This window comes from Colletotrichum gloeosporioides (genome assembly GCF_011800055.1).
Source record: "Colletotrichum gloeosporioides strain Lc1 chromosome Unknown consensus_59, whole genome shotgun sequence".
NCBI lineage: Eukaryota > Fungi > Ascomycota > Sordariomycetes > Glomerellales > Glomerellaceae > Colletotrichum > Colletotrichum gloeosporioides.
The window spans coordinates 564,160-584,147 of record NW_025544704.1 but is presented as its reverse complement, the minus strand read 5'-3'; the positions used below and the strand labels follow the sequence as shown (position 1 = coordinate 584,147).

The following is a 19,988-nucleotide window of genomic DNA, read 5'->3' as shown; positions in this document are numbered from 1 at the left end:
GTGCCAGGCTCTTGGGAGCACAGCTCGGTGTCATTGAGCTCCGATCCATCTCCCCAACACTCTGTTTCTGGTGTCAAGGACCCGTGTCAAGGATCCGAGGAGGTACCAACGAAAAGCGGTGCATGCGTTTCTGTGGATGGGTAACATCGACTGTCACAGCAAATGTCCGCGAAGGAACAAAACCTGGCAGGATCTCGTGGACCCAGCGACGCCCCGATACGGAGGTTGACGGGTATGAGGAGAAGATCTCTCTCCGGCCTTACAGCTTGCACGGGGAACACCCCCTTGGAGGCCTTGCTGCGGCGGTTTCCGAGCTGTCTCAGTGGTCTGCCAGATCCGTACTGCAATGGAGCGACTGTGATGTAGGTCTCAGACCTCCCTAGGGAGGTTGATTATCATGTAATGAACTTGTCGGCGCGTTTTCCGCGTGATGTCGCAAGCTAAGTGGCTGGGCTCGATGCAATAGTCGTCAGTGTCCCTGGAAATCCGAATCGCACCTCGTGGGGCATTGGTGGGTGGGAATTCCGAGAACCTGGGTGCTCCGACGTCACCCCTGCAGAGCAGGAGAGGTACGTATTGCCCAAGGCGAGGCACCTCGCCTCGCGGTAGACGAGGCCGAGGTGTACGAAGCGTTGTTGAATGGGCTTGTCCGTTGGTTTGTGCCCGTAGGCAAACCTCGCTTTGCCCTGGAGACTAATACCCAAGTCGGGCCGGGCATGTCGCGGTGTCGGGACTGATATCGTGACAGACGGGTGCCATTTGATATGACAATCAGTTCAGTCCAGACATGCCCATCGGTGATTGGCACGAAGCATGAGACTCGCTTGGAACGTCTTCGTGAGGGTGTGGCATACTTGGAGATTGTGATGACTCTCCATCAGTACAGGTGAGGATGCGAATGCCGGCTTTATTGGGTGAAACTCGGCGGCGCAGCCTATACGCAGCGGCAGTAATGACTGGGATGTCGTCGTGGCCGAGGCAGAATGATGCATAGAAGTAGACAGAGCGATGGTTGGTTTTGGTTCGTCTTTGTCGCTTTTGGTTTCTGCAAAGTGCCTCTACGAATGTTCGTCCCAAGACACTGGGTGATGGCTAAGTAAGTACTTTGCCAATTTCGGCACCAAGGAAGTCCCTGGGGCATGGGCCGTTTCTTGATCCTCGTCTCCCGCCAGCTTGCTTTTCTCGACGGAAAGCCTTCATGGCCTTCCGCGAGAGACAAGGCACAAGGATGACGGTGGTGAGCCAGCCAGGTTCGACAGGTTGACTGGGCCGAGGTGGCATCAGGAGAGCGACCGGGTCGGTGAGTCGGTACCGCGGGATGCAAGTTGACGGGATGTGCTTCGTTTGTTTCGTAGTCGACGTTGCACTCGATTGGCCAGGGCAAGCAAGCCACCAACCATCACAACACCACCGACTGGCATGATGCACGGCTTCTGCGGCGTCGCATCTGTTGGACGAGATGGGCAACTTAAACTCAGGACAGCACCTGTTGGGCTCTCGGGCGATTGTCCTGGAATGGCGCGCATCGATGAGCTATTTTGTCTGGTTGAATGCGGCGGCGGCAGCGACTATCATTTTTGGCGACGTTGATGCGGTGTGTTCGCGCTGCTGCGCTGCACTGCACGGCACTGCAGCCTTGACATTGAGGGGCCAAGGAAGGAAAACCGGAGACAGCGTGAGCTAGACCGTGGACTGGAGTGCGCAGCGATGTGCGGCGTGATGTGATGTTGTCTGAGAGGTGCATCGGTCAAGTGGTGGTTGATGGAAGGAGTAAGAGACATGTCTTTGCTGGAGAGCATTGCTGGCTGAACCAACCTGACTACCTAAGGCACCCGACTGCTCTGTCATTCGCTACGGTAGACTGCCCGCCAACTGTGATAGGACGACTGAGGCAGAGACAGCAAGAGCAACCGCACCAAAATTAGAGTGAAATCATCTCAATCCGCCAGGCATTCTAGCGCGCGCCTGCAGAGTTGAACCTGGCAGAGACGACGGGTTGGTCCGGTTGGGTTGGGTTGGCAGAGGCAAGACATCGAGCCTGACGGGAATCATCCAACCTAACACATGCAACTGCGGTCCGAAGCTCTTCCCACTGCAGGCCGGAAGCTCCGTCTCTGCCTTCCTAGTAACCACGGCCGGGTCGCTGTTGAGTGAGTCGTGAGCGCGCCTGCCTCATCCCACTTCCCTTTCCCCAATGCTTGGCATCGGTAACAAACGTCGTAGGAAGCTACTCATGTGGAGGAGAGCAACCAAAGAAATCCATAAAGTCGACCTACATCCACTAGGTAGTAGCCAGAGACCGAGTCACTCGTAAGAGGAGAACTCCAGCGCGAAGGGCAAGTGAACAACACCTACGGAGACATAGCAAGGTGGTGTAAGGTCACCTAGGTATCCGCAGTCTCTCTCGCCTTGCAGTCTACAGTCTGCAGTCTGCAGTCTGCATTTGCTTTCCCTCCCCACCTATCCCATGTCATGCCGTGACACTGGCTTCTCAAGGGAATCCAGCATGTTTCACCGAATCAGGGTCGAGAGAAGGGACGCACGATTGGTATGGAGGCGCGGGAAGAGTTGCAAGGGACCCCCTAGTGGACGACCTAAGATGGCTTACAGGGAATCTTATGAAAGAACTTCTCGAGAAGGGGGGAGGAAAAGAAACCAGCCGGGGCAAAGAGGGCTTGCCGGGGCTCCTGGTCGTTTCTAGCCGCAGGTTCTGGGACCTTGACCTTGCCAGGGAGGACCAAGACAGTCTGAACGGGCACTAAAAACCGTCGTCCACAGCCAGGCGTCGGGTCCCGAATGATTTTGAGTCCATCGTAAGGCTTGTTGGTCGCTCCTACCGCAGTACTTGCGTTAGTGCTGGGAAAGGCGACAGAGGGGTCAGTGAATTGCTGCCGCAAACACAAACACGGATTCGACACAGGGCATGGCAGGGCAAGGCAGAGCAGAACAGAGGAGAACAGACCAGATTGATGCCCCCAGCCAGGCCGTGTCTTCATTGCCTTCCTTGCCCTATGCAGCTGGTCTTGTCTGGTAAACTAGCCCAAGGAGGTGAGGTGACGGAACATGAAGAGTGGGAATCTGAAATCTGCAGGCGGATACCCTCCCCTGGCCCTCTCCACCAAACTACCCTACTGGTAGACGTACAGTAGCGCGGAGGACTGCGTAGTGCGGTGGTCTGCATGGCTATGCAGTTGATCCCAACCGGGCTTCTGGAGGGGAGGCTGGAGTCTGGACGCAGGAAGGAAATGAGTGCGCCAGACAAACAGAGACTGAGAGGCGGATGGCCCCGTATGACACACAAAGGGAGAGCCATGTGCGTCGTCGGTCTGCCTTGCCTCGCCTTGCCTTGACATCAACGTACTTTGAGAGAGAGAGCGAGAGAGAGAGAGAGAGAGAGAGAGAGAGAGAGAGAGAGAGAAAAGACAGGATTCGAGGGTGCCGCGCACTAAGACGGTTCAGGCATGACACGCCACGCAGGGCCAAAAGGCTCGCACTCAGCGGGGGCCAAGCCATCACTACTGCGTAAGGTAAGGCAAGTTCTAGCAAGGTACAGACAGACGCAGTGTAAGGTACCTGCGTACCTTCTGTGCCTTCTACCGCCGCGGGATGGCTTAGGGCAGAGTTTCGAGACATGAGACGTACATGTTCAGGAACTGTACTTTCCATACCCAAAGTACTGCGTAGTAGAAGAAGAAGCAGGGTGGGTGGGATGGGGGGAGGGGACGAAGAGAGGAGGGCTGGCGGATTGGACGGAACATGGCAGAATGCACACAATCTTCCATTGCTAAATAAAAATCAACGCCCCGGGAGACGGGTTACCAGCATCCATCCATCCATCCATCCATCCATCGGTCCATCCCCCTTTGCATGTTGCCGTCGTCATACCTTGACTCCTGGACTGGACTCCTCCAGTCTCCAGCCTCCGGCTCCCCTCCCAGGGCAGGGCAGGACACACACCCTTACCGCAATCGAACGAACGAATTGAATTACACTACGCCCCTCCGATCCTGTTGGTGGATTCGGCCCCATGTCATGGTCCCCCCCTCCGTGAACGACTTTGCCCTCGTCGACCTCGTCCGTCCTAATCAATAATGTTGAAGTCTCCGTCCCGTTCCTTACCTATACCGACCCTATCTATCCATCTGCGTACTCGCGTTTCTCATCCAAGTAGAATTGTCGGCTGCTGTGTCATGGTCGTGACCTCTAGTCCGGGGTCAGATGAAATTGCAAGCAAGGTTGAGATGACTAGCCCTTACCGCACACGTCTTGCGTATTTCCGGGCCTGGACGGGGCTGCCATGATGGTATTTTGGAGCAAAAGAAAAGAGAGACAAGGACTGGAGACAAGAGAGGAGGAGAGGTCATCGACTACCTTAGACCTTGCCTGTCTTGCACTACTACGACTTGGAGGCATTGCATATTTACAGGCCTGGTCATGTCCAAGCTCCATCCATCATCAATCACATCGACACCCACAGGGCCACCAGGGGTGGGAGGCACGGAGGCAGACTCGGGAGAGTCTTGTCCCCCCTCCCCTTCCCACCCAAGCCCCGGGGCGGTGACAGGACAGACATGATTGAAATGGCAACCGCAGCGAGCGATTGTGGGCAGGGGACAGGGGAGCGAGAAAGGCATTGGAATCGCAGATGGACAATTTGAAAAGAAAAACATGTCCACTAATTGTACTTAACAGTGGGAAGTCCCCCAAACGATGAGACGCGGAGAGGAGGCGTCCGCAGTCTAGTTTTACCTCTCTCATTCTTTCTCCTCTCTTCTAGACCATCATACGACGACAGACTACCTAGACTGAGCAATCTGTCTTTAACATACTAAGGCGGTAGATTTTTTACTGTCTCTGGCACCATCGACAATACCAACCAGAGCACACCGACGAGACGACAGACAGAGACAGACAGATAACACTACGCAGCACGCAGCGCCAATCCTTTGCGCGTCCTGTCTTTTGCACCAACACAGGGGAGAGAGGGGCAAGCACAGGCGCATACACTACATACAACAATTGTGGACAGACGGGGACCAGCCGGGCGTGGTGCAGTGCAGCTGCGCTTGTTCTTCACTTGCATCGGCGTCTTTTGATTGCTTCCGCCGTCCAGGGTTCACCCCCCTCTTCCAACGTTGCAGGACAGCAGCAGAGAGAGAGCCCACACCTGTCTTTAAACTTAGCAGGTGGCCTGTCCTCGCTTGGTGGTGCAGTGCAGCTGGTCGCTCACAGACACAGACCAGCTTCCAGGTTGGAGCTACTACCTGGTACGGCACCTTTTCTTTGGTGTACCTCTCTTTACCTTGAGGTACCTTACCTTAACGGATAGTTACCTGCCTTGCCTCAGGTATCTTACCTAGGTAGTAGGTGGTAAACTGGGCTCATCGTCAAAGACGGGGAGTGCCTGGCTTTGCAGTGGCTCTGTTCTTTCTGCCCGTGTTTTTAGTCGGCTACCAAGTCGAGTAGGTACCTTTGAGGACCTTGCTGCGTAAGTGTTTCTCTGGCCCGTCGCCCCTTGGTGTTACGCCGACGCCATCCATACTCGTCCTGCTGGATCTAATAACATCCCGTCAGTGTCTGTACCTACCTACCTTACCTTAGCAGTGGTGTCGTGTGGTCGTGGTAGCAGTAGTAGTGGTGGTGGTGCTGCTGTTGCTTTTATGCTGCCCTTGGATTCCACTTACCGACCGACACCTCCCGTCCCCTCCCCGTCCCGTCACTTACAGCCAGATCCTGTACAAGAACCTGGGGCCTGGACATTTTCCCCCTTCCTTTTAATACTCGGTGCATCCCATCCCGCCAGATCGCTGTTCCTCCCGCTCCCGCCCGTCGCCGAAACGAAACCCGACAGACAGACCCAACCTGACCTGCCTGACCTGCTGGCTTGACCTGCCCGCCTTACCTTACCTTACCTCGCATCACACACACCTCATCACATCACCTTGCGTCGGCCTTGACCCTCAACTGGACCTCGACCTCGACCTCGACCTCGACCTCGACCTCGACCCCAACTCGACCTCGGCCTTGACCGTGACCGCGACCTTGACCGACCTCAACTTCGACCTCAAACACGGCCCCCGAATCTCGACCACCATTCAGGTTTTGCCCTTGGTTTCTGCCATTCTTTCTTTGCTTCTGCCGCACCACCCTCACCTCATCATCGCAAATTTGGGCCCGTTGAACGACCCTGTCTCGAGTCCAGCTCATCACAAATTTGGCCCTACTCATAGGTTGGCTTATACACACGACTTGTGCCAAGGCTTCTTGACATAGCCGTCTTCGAGAACTCGACCCCAACAATCAATCCCTCAGCCCAGCCCAGCCCGACCCGACCAACGGTTCTCGCCTCTTGCGACGCTGCCCATCGTTTCGCAACCTATCGCCTCGAGCCAACCTGCGAACGACGAGGGCGAAAAAGGCCGATTACCGCAGCACCGGTCCCCGTCTGTACGACCTCCTCGACTTGTGCAATCCCAAACGAAACCCTGGTCTTCTCTCACTTCACCATCCTTTCGACCAACTAACGTAGTCGCTTTGCAAAGGTATGTCAACAACGACTTGCTTTCAACCTCCTTCGTCTTGCCTTGCATCCCAACCCAACCACCCGCCTCAATCGCTGTCCATCTCAAACCTCAAGACGAGCTTCCGTCTCACGGGGACAAACACACAAACGCATACATATGCAACCTGCACCAATTTCCCACTCTTCATCTCCTATGCCATGTTGGCGGCCATGATTGCGACCTCTCCCATGCAGGTACATGTACTCGCACGCTGGCCAGCCTTTAAGCACGCGGCCCTTTTCTCTCTGCCCTAGCATGCAAGTTACCACCACCACGACCCCATGTCACCCACCCTCCCCGTCATTCGAAAGCGGAACGAGACTTGCTGTGTTTTTTTCTCCTCTTACTTTCCTTCTTTGGTCGCATCGTTCTCGGCCGACCTGTTGGCTGGGCCATGAGTTGTCGTGGTGCCGCGCCAGCAACCTTGTCAAAGAGGTCGCTGTGATGGCGAAAGCAGAGAAATCGTGTATACGCGCGCGTCCGTCCGCGCCTGCGCGTGTCGTCCGGCCATCAGTGCAAGTGCACCGCCAAATGCAAGAGTAAGGCGTTGTCTTGCCTGTCCAGTTTTGTTCTGGTCATGCCAGCGACAGACAGACAGCATCTTGCTTTCCCCTGCCATAGTTGTGGTGGAATCCTTGCCTATTCGGGAGTCTTCTATCGTGTATTGTTGTCGAGGTGTGTCTGTGTGAGTGAGAGGGAGGGCGGTGTCAGTGTAAGGTACCATGGCTCTTGGAATACAAGAAGTCGAGTTACCCAGCTTCTTCTTCGCAGCAGCCAATTCCGCTGCATCGTTCCCAGAGCCATCGGCCCCTTTTCTTGCTGTTCGCTGTTACATCTGTCGTGGGTTATTGCCTCTCTCTCCCCGTCACTCTCGACACCCTCACTCGAGCCCGCCCTCGTTTGGGTCGCATTCCCCATAAAAAGCCTGCCCCTCGGTGGCCATTTTACCCTGGATGAATGACATCCAGTCTGGTTCTGTGCGTGCGTGCTGCTCCCATTGACTTAGGTTGCTGCTCCAGCTGCCTTCGCCTTGCCGCGCTACCACCGTCATCTCGTTTCGTTTCCCTCTCAGACTCACTACTGCACCTACTTTAAATTGCTTTGCTGTCTCATTCCCACTTCTTCAGCCCAATTCCCCTTTCTCCATGTTTCAGAATCGCCAGTGTCACATCATACACCACCAGCCCTTCTCCAAGTCCTCGCAGCTCTAGCTTCAAACGACGCTAACCCAACTACTTGCGCAGAGTCTGGCCCAATATTTGCTGCTCGATAGCTGCTCCTAGACGACCTTCAGGCTGTACGGTCGTACAACGCTACGCCATTCGTCACCGCCATCCGGCTATCCAAAATCCACACGCATGGTAGCCATGTCTCAACAAAGGTATGTAGCTCCTCAATGGCAGGCCGTAGCATACGTGCTTCGTACTGAGTACAAGACGCTGACTCTGATGCGCAATAGTGGGACTTCAGAGGTGCCAGGCGACTATGCGGAAAATGGGCGCACTTATGGCGGATATCGTAGTGGCAAATACCTACTTCCTGTGGATGACGTGCGTCTCTAATGAATCCTTTCCGTGAGGTCTTCAGGCTGACAAGATGAGCAGGAGGAACAAGACAGACTTGACATTTTCCACAACATGATCTCCATTGCAAGGAAGAAGGCCCTCTACAGCATTCCCGACCCACCAGCAGGCTCTCGCATTATCGATCTCGGAGCAGGCACCGGATTTTGGGCAATCGAGGTTGCCGAGTAAGACACCCACTGCGTGATACAGCTCCTACGCTCAAACGACTGAAATAGCTGACAAGGACCATCTCAGCAAGCTTCATTGGGCCCAAAAGGCCCCCGAGAGCATCATCGGACTCGATCTTTCCTTAATTCAACCCGGCAGGTATGTGTTTTGTGGTGCTCAACGTAACCATGGCGTGGGCTCACCTTTCGCCATTAGCATCCCCCCGACTGTCAAGTTCGTGCGTGCCGACGTCGAAGATCCGTGGCAGTACCCTGAGCAATACTTTGACTTCGTCCACATGCAAATGATGCTCGGCTCCGTGCGAGACTGGCAACAACTGTACAACAGAAGTTTCAGGCACCTGAAGCCTGGGGGCTTCATTGAGCAGGTGGAAATCGAATGGGTTTTCCGTTGTGACGACAACACTCTTTCGCCGAATTCACCTCTCCGCCAATGGGGCGTCGTGCTGTCTCAGGCGATGAGAAGGTTCGGTGCTCCCATCGACATCTTCGACACGAAAGCCGCCCTTGAATCCATGGGTTTCACAAACTTCAACCAGCAGGTGATCAACCTGCCAATCAACCCATGGGTGCGCCCTGATGAACATGAGGAGGAGCTCGGCCGCTGGTTCAATCTCGGGCTTACCCACGGCCTCCAAGCGATGACAATGGCACCGTTCACCCGGTACGCGCCAGAACCCTGGACCGCCAATCAAGTAAACCAGTTCGTGGAAGTGCTTAAGCAGGAGCTCTGCCGGCTCAGCGTCCACGCCTACTGCAGAATGTGAGTTTCCGCATGCAAATTGCCGTTGCGGTAACTGCAACGGCCAATGGTGTGTATGTATATTCAAGTACTGATTGTCTATCACAGGTACGTGTGGACGGCACAAAAGCCGATCCAATGATTTCAAGATGGAGGAAACCAGATTGCCGATGGCTCCAACCATCCCCCCTCGCAGATTGGGCCTCGCTGGTTACGTCGCGGCAGGCTCTCATTAGCAGCTCTCTCCTGTTGTCACCCTCCCGTCAAAACCTATGTTGGCCCGCAATGCGACGAGCGAAAACTGCCACGTTTGACATCTTTCAAAGCGACGCCGCTCAATTGGACAACTATAGCGAACACTTTCCTGTGCACATCAAACGCATCGATCCGAGGCCTTGGAGCCCTTCCTGGCATCTACAGGGCGTCACAGACAGGGGGCCGAAGATGGGCTCAGTCTAGGGACTTCAGTTCTTCGGGGGGCGTGCATTCATTCAATGGGGCTGGGCAAACGACCGAGGCCAGGCAGTGCCTACGCACCAAATTCTCCTTTCCGAAGATGACAGAGCCATACTAGGTCGAGTCAATTTGTTCTACACTCTCATGTCAACGACGGCTTGCATCACACCTACTTCGCATATTCAGAAAAAAAGGCATCGAATTGCCTCCCGTGGCTGGACACTGGCCACTGAACGTCACCGAACCTGGACTCGGCGGATGCCCACTCGCCCGATGCAGACGGGCACGCCCTCTGAGGACGCGGAAGAGCATACTGAGTCGGCCGTGATTGTCGGCCGTTCCAGCTCAACCACATGACTTGATCTGAGCTTTCGCCAAGACATATCCTGCAGCACAGGGCCCCGCGAGCAGTCAACACCCGCCTTATTTCCCTCTCGTCGTTACTGGCTTCCTTACTTCACCAATATACCCTGAGCCATTGCAGTTATCCCAACACATGCCACAGCGAGAGCCACTGAAGCCTCGCCTTGCAAAGTTGCGGATGGAAGAAGGCCGACTGTTGCATTTTCCGCCTACTTTATTTCCCCTCTTTCATTTGTACACGGGCGATTCTGGGGACTTCCTCTATGTCTGGCAAAAGTTTTGGGGAATTCAAGCACTTTCTATCTACAGCTCGAATAATCTTCGTACCTTGAATTATCTTCACATTGGGAGGATCTTTCCCCGAGGTATTAATTGTGTATCAACATGCATGTGTGTGGTTTGGACGGGCGCATCAATGAGCTTGCTGGTGGTTTCTTGGGCAGCAAGCAAGCAGGCAGGAAAAAATGGCATGTTTTTTCTCGGCATGAAAGCGTGATCTTGGCTACTCGTTTCGGGCCGCGCCTGGCTGGTCTTCACGGCCTCCTTTTGTTTTTCCTCCTCACTCCCCGATGGAGTCGTGTAAATAGAGCCATATGAGCGACCCAAGGTCACGGCCGCATAAAGCAAGGCCGACCCGCTGGCCTAATCGACCTTCCTCCATCATTGCATTTCCAGATCCGGTGACTCGAGCATTATCAGAATGAATGACCCCATATCCAAGGCTCGTTAGGCTCTCGCCGGGCGCGGAGGCATCTGCACGGCTGAATGGTGGGTAACATTGGAGGCATGTGGCCAGGCGCTGGTCTTCATATTGAGGCTTTGGAAAGCAAACTGGCGCTCTCGATCCGAACATCGGTGAGAAATATTGTTTGGCAACTCCCGTTCATCGTTTTCTTTTTCTTTTTCTTCTTTGGTTCCTTCCTCATTGCCAACACCTCGTTCACCCCATCTCCACCTCACCCTGCAGGAGCACATTACTCCCGCATGCTCACCCGCATCGCACTCGACCATCGCAAGCCCCATCGCCGGTTGGTTCTGTCCCCTTTGCTCTCTCTGTCAGGCACCCATGCAACGTGGTGTTTTTGATTGCCATGCCATGCCATGCCATGGCCACCTTTCTCCCCTGCCTGCTGTGTCGGGCAACGACCGCATGGCGTTCGCGTAGATCATCGATCAGCATTTCCTAACACGATGGCGATGATGGTAGCACCATGCATCGCATTATGGAGTACGCAACAGCAACAACTACAACCACAACCACCAACACTTTTGACGACGCCGTTGGTTCCTCCTGCATATGACAGAACAGGTCACGGGTGCGTTCTCATGCGCATCACGCCCCAGCCCAGACACACAGCAACTCTTTCTCTCGCTGCCCACGTAGCCAACTCACGTCTCCGACAAGCTGGTTGAACCGCCCCCCTGCCTCCTCCCATGCTCAAGCCCAGCGGCGCTGTTGGCTCTCTGTCTCCCTCTCCCGTGCTGCAACTCCGGTCAACCGTGACAACGTTGGCGTCGGCTGGGGGCCGGTTGCAAGGGTGACCGACAGCTCCTTTTTTCCCTCTTTTCTTTCTCAACCTTGCATCCGCGGAAAACGACCTCCACCTCCGAGATGCGGTCCTGGGAGGGTGAGGGGCGGTCCAACTCGCCCAGCTCATTCGCGGAGCCAAACCTTGGTTTTTTTCGAATGGAACTCCTCCATCTCCACACCATACCCTCCATCACGCCCGCCTGCCCGCCGCCCGCTGCCAGCAGCATCTCGTCTCGCTGCTCCCCCCCCCCCTTTCCCCTTGATGTCCCGTTGTACCAGTACTTTCCGACACTCTTTCACTAGCTGGGCCGAGTTCCAGGAACACGGAACCCGAGCTAACTGGACCGGCTGGGGTGGGAGGGGGGGAGGTACAAAGAAAGAACCCGGATCGGTGTGCTCAAACCGCACTCACGCACATGCATATGCATCCATCCTAAACCCCTCTCCTCTGCAAAACGGCCGCCCAACCTCGTCCTTTTCTGTCATATTATCACATCAATATACGTGATTTGTGGTGTCTTTTCCATTGCGGGCAGGGCCAGGAGCGCAGCAGCAGCAGCAGCAGCAGCAGCAGCAGCAGCAGCAGCATCGGCTGGCACTTTGAAGCCGACGCATGTGTGCATTCCGGCCGTATCTCTGTGCCATTCATTACCTCGTATCCGTCCTCGGTCGACGAAGAGGTATTCGCTCGTTGGACCACGATGCCGAATGATACGGGAGGTCCCCCGATGATCTGCGCCTGCCCACTCCGCCCTTCCAGAGCGGTTGAAATCGCGCGTTTGAACCGATGAGCCTGCGCAAGGTCGGTTGATTTCCTACTTCCCGGGTCCCCAGTGCTGCCATCACCTCCGTTGGATGAGTGTGGAGCGAAAGTGACGAATGGGTCGTTGAGTATGCCCTGCTCCCGTCTGTTCTGAAAGCAGTCAACACACAAAAGTTCTCAATCAGTTACAAGCTACGGAATGACGAGCATCTTGAACGCAATGGGGATTGGTATCGGTTGCCCAGATCTTCCTTGTCTTTCTCATGGTGTTCTTTCGGCCTGCACATTCTCCAACTTGATGACACTCGCAAGGCTCAGACCTATGCATAGCACGGATAACGATTCACAGAAACATCGTACTTGATGCGGTCAAGATCCATCGCGGGCAGCCCAGCCACGATCCCGCACCAGGGCCCGCACCAGGGGAGCAAAAAGGCCTAACCACATCGCCCACCTGAAGCCCAGCAAAACCTCGAGAAGCCTGCGAGGACGAAACCCAGGAGATAACCCAAACGAACGTTCAAAACCACGACCGGGGAGGTCGTGGAGACGCTAGCGCTTTCTCTGCCATATTCGGACACGAAAATCTAGGCCCTTTCTTTCCGTCTTTTTTTGCTGACAGGTCCCATGCAAGCCCAAAAGACCAACAACCCCCGGCCGCCTCCGCTCCTTGTCGTCCTGGTGCTGGTCCGAACCGACAGCCCGCATGTGGTGTGCTTTACAGACGAGGCACATATACGGATACATACACATACACGCACGGCACGTACGTACGTTTGCTGTTTGCCTCGGCGGACGGGTGGTCGTCGACGTTGTTGGGACGAGAAACCCGCCAGGATGGTAAGGGGTACCCACTTTGCTGGTTAGGCAGCCCGGCGGAACGGTTTGGCAACGTCGAGCGACCGGGGTGCGGACGGAGGAGAGGCATTGGTCGGCGGACGCCACCTCGGGAAGGGGGGGCAATGTCAGTCAGGGGTTGCCCCTCGTGGCATGCGAATGGGGGGGAGGAGGGTAAACCTGGTTAGGGGAAGCGAAGGAGACACGTGAAGTTGGCCGGGTGGATGAGAGGAGGAGGGTGTTGTGCGTTTGCGCGTGTGTGTGTTGTTCCTTGGTGGCTGGTGGTGTGTTGTTGGTGCGTTGGCTGACGGTGTTGGTCTGTACCTGGACATCGGCCCCCCTACCCCCTCCCTCCCATCTCATCTGCCTTGATACTTCCTCTTCCCCCAGCCCCCCCTGTTGGTGGTCTTCTTGTCTGTTGGTTCGTTTGGGACTTTGGTAAAGATGCAAGCCCAACCCCTGGCCTGTTGACGGGCATGCCTCGAGCGCGGCCGACTCAACGTCTACCTCATTAGGTTAGGATAGACAGTGAAAGGTGCCTCGCGCGCCGCAAGTCTGGGCTAGCATGGGAGAGACAACGGGATGTTGTCGATGAGGCGGTGCCGGGCACGTCGGACTGGCTATACCGTCCTATACTCTCCCTTTCTTCTTCTCCCCCGGCCCCGGGCGTCGAGTTTCCGTCGGCGAGTGTGCGGCACAGGCTCATTGTTACTTCATTGCTTCGTAGCGAAGGAGCCTTGTTGTTGTTGTGGCTCTCAAAGTCATCGGGGACGTTGGTGAGAAGTGGGCACGGGGAGGGGGGAGGATCCTCCTGGTTGCTCATGTACCAGGCCTCCGGGCCAGGCCATCATCCATCATCCGCCCGCGAACATGGGAGCATCGATCGGCGGCCGCTGCCCAGGAGAGCGGAGGCGTCGCGGGTCCAGGGGGGGTAGGGGCCTTTCCTTTTGTGTAACGTGAGAAGTCGACTACACGTCGACAGTCATCTCGCTCACCCCTGATACTGATACCCAGCGGCATCCTGGGATCTTGCGAAAGGTCGTTTTGCGTATACGTTTACTCCCCCTATATGGACGTGTGATATCGCTCGTCCCGTGTTGATGGGAGGTAAGCGATTGATGACTTTGATGGAGCATACTCTGCGGAAGCTATGACCTGCCGTCAAAAGACGATATCAGGTCTTCTGATGGCCGTCGGTGAGGAAGTGGCCTAGATCACACCGGTCAGATTAGCTGTTGAACGGTTAGTGTCAAGAGTGCCATGCTCTCGAATACACATCTCATCCAAAGCAGGCATCGCATTCCTCTCGGGCATCTCGGTCCCGAACCCGGACATTGCATGGAGCATCATAGAGTGTGAAGTTGACGACACCTTGGGACAGACTCGGGCAGGTAACTGTTGCCAATATCTTTAAGTCGGCATGATATAGCCCCCGTCGAAACTTTAGCGTTGTCACATAAAATTGACGCCAAGTCGTGTGCACACTGTATAGCTTTGTATGCGTCTATGGTGTCGCAGTACGTAGTCGTTTTCTTCTGTTAGTACAGACCCCCAGCGAAACTTACAAAGGTTTAGTCTGCAACTACACGCTGGGCCTAAAGAATGCAGTGAAGGTCCGAGTCACCCTGTCAAAATCCCCGTTTTATGGATAAAGGATATCCGCGAATGGCATCTTGTTCCTCCTATCAACTTCTTCTACCTTGGTCAACTGGCATTGGTGCAATGTGTTAGTGGAACTAGAATGCCTCACAGAATGGCAAAGAGCACACAGCACATCCCAGAAAACCCTTAACCGGCGGCGAACAGCATGCGCTCGGGTATCCAGACACAACTTTATCTGGACAGGGATGAAGTGGCCTTGGAACATAACGAGTCTAGATATTGGGTATATGTTCTGCAAATTGAGAATCCTCCAAATGTCTTTGCCAAATGGTGGGCAAGTCTGGTTTCCTCCGCACGAAAAGATCCAGCATCTACTCGCGATACATTTGAAAAGGCCCGACGTGATCAATTTCACAGACTGTATGTCTCGTTCCCTGTAGGGTGGACAATGAGAGTCTCCAACGTAACCGGCATGATTCGAAGACTTAGCCCCCCGTATAACCAGTCATGAATATAAGTTGAATACACAGTTGATCATGTGTATTTTGATGAACTTCATAGTCCACCATGTAGTGTAGGTAAGAGTGTGCATGCTCAACTCTGGCCACAGAGATGGATTGTGTTGCCGAACTCGGGGTTGCTGATGTGTGAAAGTCAACGTGGAGACAGCGTCAGACTCGGCCATAGCGTCTATACATACTCACCGTAGCCTTCTGCCGGTTTCTCGTGATTGTTCTAGTCGTCTCGGAGACAGCTTCAATTCGTCAGATGGTCATTGAAGTGAAATGATGCAGGCCTTACGGGGATGTTCACTATCACCGGGGTTCCTTCGAAGCACGTCTAGGTATTAAGAAGGGTTTTGCTAGCCAGGCAGTGTCAGTTAGCTACCCGAGCAGTATTGTAGCACATCTCATACTTTTATTGGGATGATAGTGGTAACAAAACAATAGCGGTAGCAATAATTTAACGACGATAGACGACGACGATAACGCCGACGACGAAAGCGAGGACATCGGAAACGCAGTCGCTTTAAGAGGGCATACGTGTGTGGACACTACCGGGATAGCCAATTGACGCTGCCTGACCGGCAAAACTCATTGAGAAATCATAGGAACGGTTGCACTGATAGATAGCTTAAGTCTCCTTCGAAGGAAGCCGTAACAGCTATGCATGAAACTTGCAAGCTTCGCAGTGTATAAAAAAAAGTTCAAGGAATGGGATGACCAGGACAACCTGCAAGACCGGTTCGGAATGGAGGCGAACAGGTTTGTTATCTTGTATGATGTCTGTCTACAACAGATAGAATGCGGAACTCATTATGCTCCTTAGACACTTTTGGGGCTTGTCGGTAAATTCTGTAAGTGCACATGACGCTTCGATTGCGTGAAGGGGCCAGCATGGTCATCATGAATCCTTCTCCGCGCCATGTTCTGCGGTCAGACGGTTTCATATTCTTCAACCACTCTACTTGTAGATGTTCTATCCGCCAGATGCCCGATTCTGTTCGTCGACCAAGAGGCGTCTCCAAGCAAGGGGGAATGACGTGCTAAGGAAGGACTTCTGAAATGGCATCAACATGCCACATGGAAGTTTCAGTCTCTACTGACAAGAATCCCACGTTCTAGAGGCATAATGTCTTCGGGTTGCCTCAGCGTTCATCAGAAACCGGTACTAAGCTCTGGGGGGGTATCTAGTGAACAAGCTGTTCATGAGTAAAACAGTTTCGCCCAAGTGCTCCGTTTCCATGTGAAGAAGAGCAGGCTCAACGTATTCCTTTTGTCGGGCCTCAGAAGATGAACAACGACAGAACGTCTTACGACATTATGAGGCACAACATGAGCAGACGCCATGGGAATGTCATAGCAGTAGCCGCAAACTATTTAGAGAGACCATGACTGTCTTCTTCGCTCGCTCATCTGATGCCTCAGCAACAATTTCCGATTCGATATTGCAAAATTCAGGGGGGTTTACTTTCAAACGCGAGTTGCTGAAGGGTTTCCTGGTATTTACCCACAGGAGGCGGGTTTCGCAGCTTGGGTGGCTGCGTTGACGTGATGTACAGATTCTACATAAGGAAAATAAAAAGGTGCCTGTTGAGGACGCTCAAAGGAACCAGATCCAAGGTCCCAACGAAGCGTAATTCCTCGTCTCGCGCTCCCAGACATGTCCGCTCCCTAGTTACCTAGGGGGCGCGGCTTTCTAGGTTACATGAACCTCCTACACAGGTCATTGAGCATTCATGCGTATTTGGTTCCATAACACCCCCTAACCCCGGTGTCTATATCCCGATACCACCAATTTCCGCTCCTTCTTTAGATGCTGGTGAATTAATTAGAAACACATCTCCTCCATCCCTTTCTTTTACACAGGTTCGTTTTCGAGAATGGGCGAGTTCCGACGGTTGCTTCGTCTAGTGGTGGGCAGCGTGGGTCTCGCCGTGGTAGCCGACGATCTTGAAGCGGCCAATCATCTCGCCGACGGTGAAGAAACCGAGGCACTCGGCGGCGACGACGGCACCGGTGGCGACGGTAGCTGTGTTGATGCGCGAGGCCAGGTTGGCGGGCTTAGCAGCGGCAGCGGCCGAGGCGGCGGAGCTGGCGGTCGCGGAGGCGGAGCTGAGGAGGCCGCTGGGGTTCTTGAGGGAGTTCACGGCAGTCTGGAAGTAGGTCTGGAAGGTGGAGACGGGGCTGCGGACGACGGTCAGATGGTGGAAAGCTTAGATGTCGCGTAGTCACGGGAGCTTACGGAGGAGCCATCTTCTGGCCGTGGAAGACAATCTTGGAGAGCTCGAGACCGACGCGGGAGTAGTAGACGACCCAGGGGACCTGCTCTATAAGCGCAATTGGGTCAGCACTTGATCCTGTCACAATACTCGGAATACGCATGGCGAGGCTTCCTCAGGGCGTACTCCTGTTCACATCCCAGATGTCACGTACTCTCGATGAAGCCGATAACCTTGCCGGTACGGCCGCCGACCTTGCCGAGGGCATTAACGGCACCAGAGATGGCGGGACCAGCAGCGCTGGCGGCGCGGCTCAGGCCCTGGGCAGCCTTGGCGGAGTACTCGCTGGCCTTCGCGGCAGCATCCTTGGTGGCATCGGTGGCCTTCTTGGAGGCGGTTGACTCGAAGCGGACGGCAGCGCGGGAAGGGAGAGTGCGGGCGGTGGTCCGCATCAACGGACGAGCGAGGGCGGAAGACATTTTGGCCGGGGGAAGGAATCGAAAATCTGGAGGAACAAAACCGGTGGATCTGAAGTCGGTCGGGGATGGATCGAATTGAACGGCTCCGGGGGTGAGGGGGGAGCTTCGTTGGCGGCCAATTGATGGAGGAGGGGAGATGGTGGTGATGGGTATTTTTGCGTGAGGAAAAAAAGAGCTCTTTCCCTCACAAACTGTCAGTCTCTGCCTCCGACCTCTCGGAAGATTTCGCTTGTGCTGTTGTTGCGAGCCGGACAGGTGGCCCGTGCGTCCTACTACTCACTGAGGTGCTGTCGCTGTTTGCTGTTGCTGTTGCTGGTCTCGCTGCTGTGTCGTTGGTGCTGTGCTGCTGCCCAAGTTGTGGCAGTCCAATTGCACCAACCCTGAAAAGACAAGAAAAAAAAACAAAAAGGTTCAATTACCACACTGAGCTCCCAGTGCGCCACTCCTTCCATGTACCTTGCCTCGCACCCAAGGGCAGGAACAGGCGCGCCGGCCGGTACAACGGGCTATGCCGCTTTAAGGGCACATAGCCAATGAGATTGCGAGACTAGCCCGTATGTGGGGGTCCTCCTTGGGCGGAAGTTGCGCACCAAAGGGAGTTACCCTTGAAGGACACGCAGGGCAATGGGCAAGAACGGGGTTCTATCATGATGCGCTTGCCAAAAGTTGGTTTTCTCGTGATTTTATTCCACAGCTCACTCCTGCTGGCTTCGCGTCATTTTGGGCTTCAAGCTTCATCAAACGTCGTCCACGCCAATGCTACGCAAGCACCACCACCGCCATTACCCATCCTAAACAGTTATGGGCAAAACATTCGCACAACGGCAGACACCACACTACACAGCCAGATTACGAATCATTGGAAAATTGTCTCTATAAATATATCAAATGACCATCCATGACACCAAATCGCCAACACCGCCGTATTATGCCCAAAACACCAACCACTCAATACCCGCAGCTTAATCCTCCAAGCTCTGGATCATGACCTTGATGGCGCCCGTCTTGGGGTCCCTGGCCGTCTCGAACGCATCGAGCGCGTTCTCCAGCTTGAACTTGTGCGTGACCAGCTTGCTGAGGTCAATAACGCCGCTCTCCACCAGACGAATCGCCCTGGGCCAGGTGTTGCAGTAGCGGTACTGCAGCTGAATGTCCACCTCGCGCACGCTGGCACGCATAAAGGGGAAGCTGATCTCGTTGCGTCCGACACCAATGATGAAGACCTTGCCACCGAACTTGCACGCCCACACGGCCGAAGCGATACTGCTCTCGACGCCGGTGCACTCCATAGCCACAGCAGGCTCAATGCCGCCGAAGGACTCGACAATGCGCTTCGCCTCCTCCTCGGCAGTGCCGCGGCCGACCTTGTGGGTAATGGCCGTCGGCACCAGCTCCTTGGCGAAAGCCAGACGGCCGTCGTCGATGTCGGTGACAACCAGTGGGCAGGCACCAGCAGCCTTGGCGCAGAGGAGGGTGATGAGGCCGATGGGTCCCGCACCGCAGACGAGCACCGGGTCACCGAGACGCACACCGGCACGCTGCATACCAGCCAGCGCCACACTCAGCGGCTCCAACATCGCACCGTTCTCGTATGTCATATTACCGATCTTGTGGCACCACACGGCCGGGTGGTTGACATATCGCCGCAAAAGGCCCGGGACCGGCGGGGTGGACAGGAACTGCACCTTCTCGCAACCGTTGTAGCGACCAGTGAGGCACGGCTCGCATTCGTTGCAGATGACGTTCGGCTCGACGGCAACTCGGTCGCCAGGCTTGAGGTGGGTGACGCTGGGGTGGACGGCAATAATTTCACCGGCGGACTCGTGGCCGAGGATGTGGTCGCCGTCGACGATCATGGGTCCGATGCATCCGTGCTTCCAGAAATGAACGTCGGACCTATGCGTCTAGTCAGTCCTGTTCAAGGTCTCTCTGGTTTTCCAGCTGGTGACTTACCCGCAAATTCCGGTGCTTCGGATGGCAATGGTGACTTCGCCATTCTGCAGTCCCTCTCCGGCCTGGACAGCCTCCAACTTGGGCTCGGCCTCGGTGATCCAGAGATCGTGTGCGGGGTTGGTGAAGACACCGATGTTAGCCTTGGACGGCTTGACGGTGCCAACGGACGCGGGAGGATCAACAGCTGAGGGAGACATTATGGAAGCTGTGTGCGTGTGTTTGTG

The 19,988-nt window shown here is 55.0% G+C and overlaps 3 protein-coding genes across 3 annotated transcripts; 1 reads left to right on the top strand and 2 right to left on the bottom strand.

Moving 5' to 3' along the window:
* Positions 1–7,930: 7,930 nt before the first annotated feature.
* On the top strand, positions 7,931–9,083 carry GCG54_00000299 (Secondary metabolism regulator laeA; the record flags this gene model as incomplete). The annotated part of the gene is made up of 4 exons (XM_045400440.1): positions 7,931–8,113; positions 8,168–8,313; positions 8,384–8,455; positions 8,513–9,083. 4 exons carry the CDS (start codon positions 7,931–7,933, stop codon positions 9,081–9,083), a joined length of 972 nt encoding a protein of 323 aa, XP_045262091.1.
* Positions 9,084–17,020: 7,937 nt separating this feature from the next.
* GCG54_00000298 (uncharacterized protein) lies at positions 17,021–17,811 on the bottom strand (the record flags this gene model as incomplete). Its single annotated transcript, XM_045400439.1, has 3 exons — positions 17,021–17,297; positions 17,356–17,440; positions 17,547–17,811. 3 exons carry the CDS (start codon positions 17,809–17,811, stop codon positions 17,021–17,023), a joined length of 627 nt encoding a protein of 208 aa, XP_045262090.1.
* A 962-nt stretch (positions 17,812–18,773) lies between these two features.
* Positions 18,774–19,961, bottom strand: GCG54_00000297 (L-arabinitol 4-dehydrogenase; the record flags this gene model as incomplete). Its single annotated transcript, XM_045400438.1, has 2 exons — positions 18,774–19,707; positions 19,765–19,961. The coding sequence occupies 2 exons, from the start codon at positions 19,959–19,961 to the stop codon at positions 18,774–18,776; spliced, it is 1,131 nt and encodes a 376-aa protein (XP_045262089.1).
* Positions 19,962–19,988: the final 27 nt, after the last annotated feature.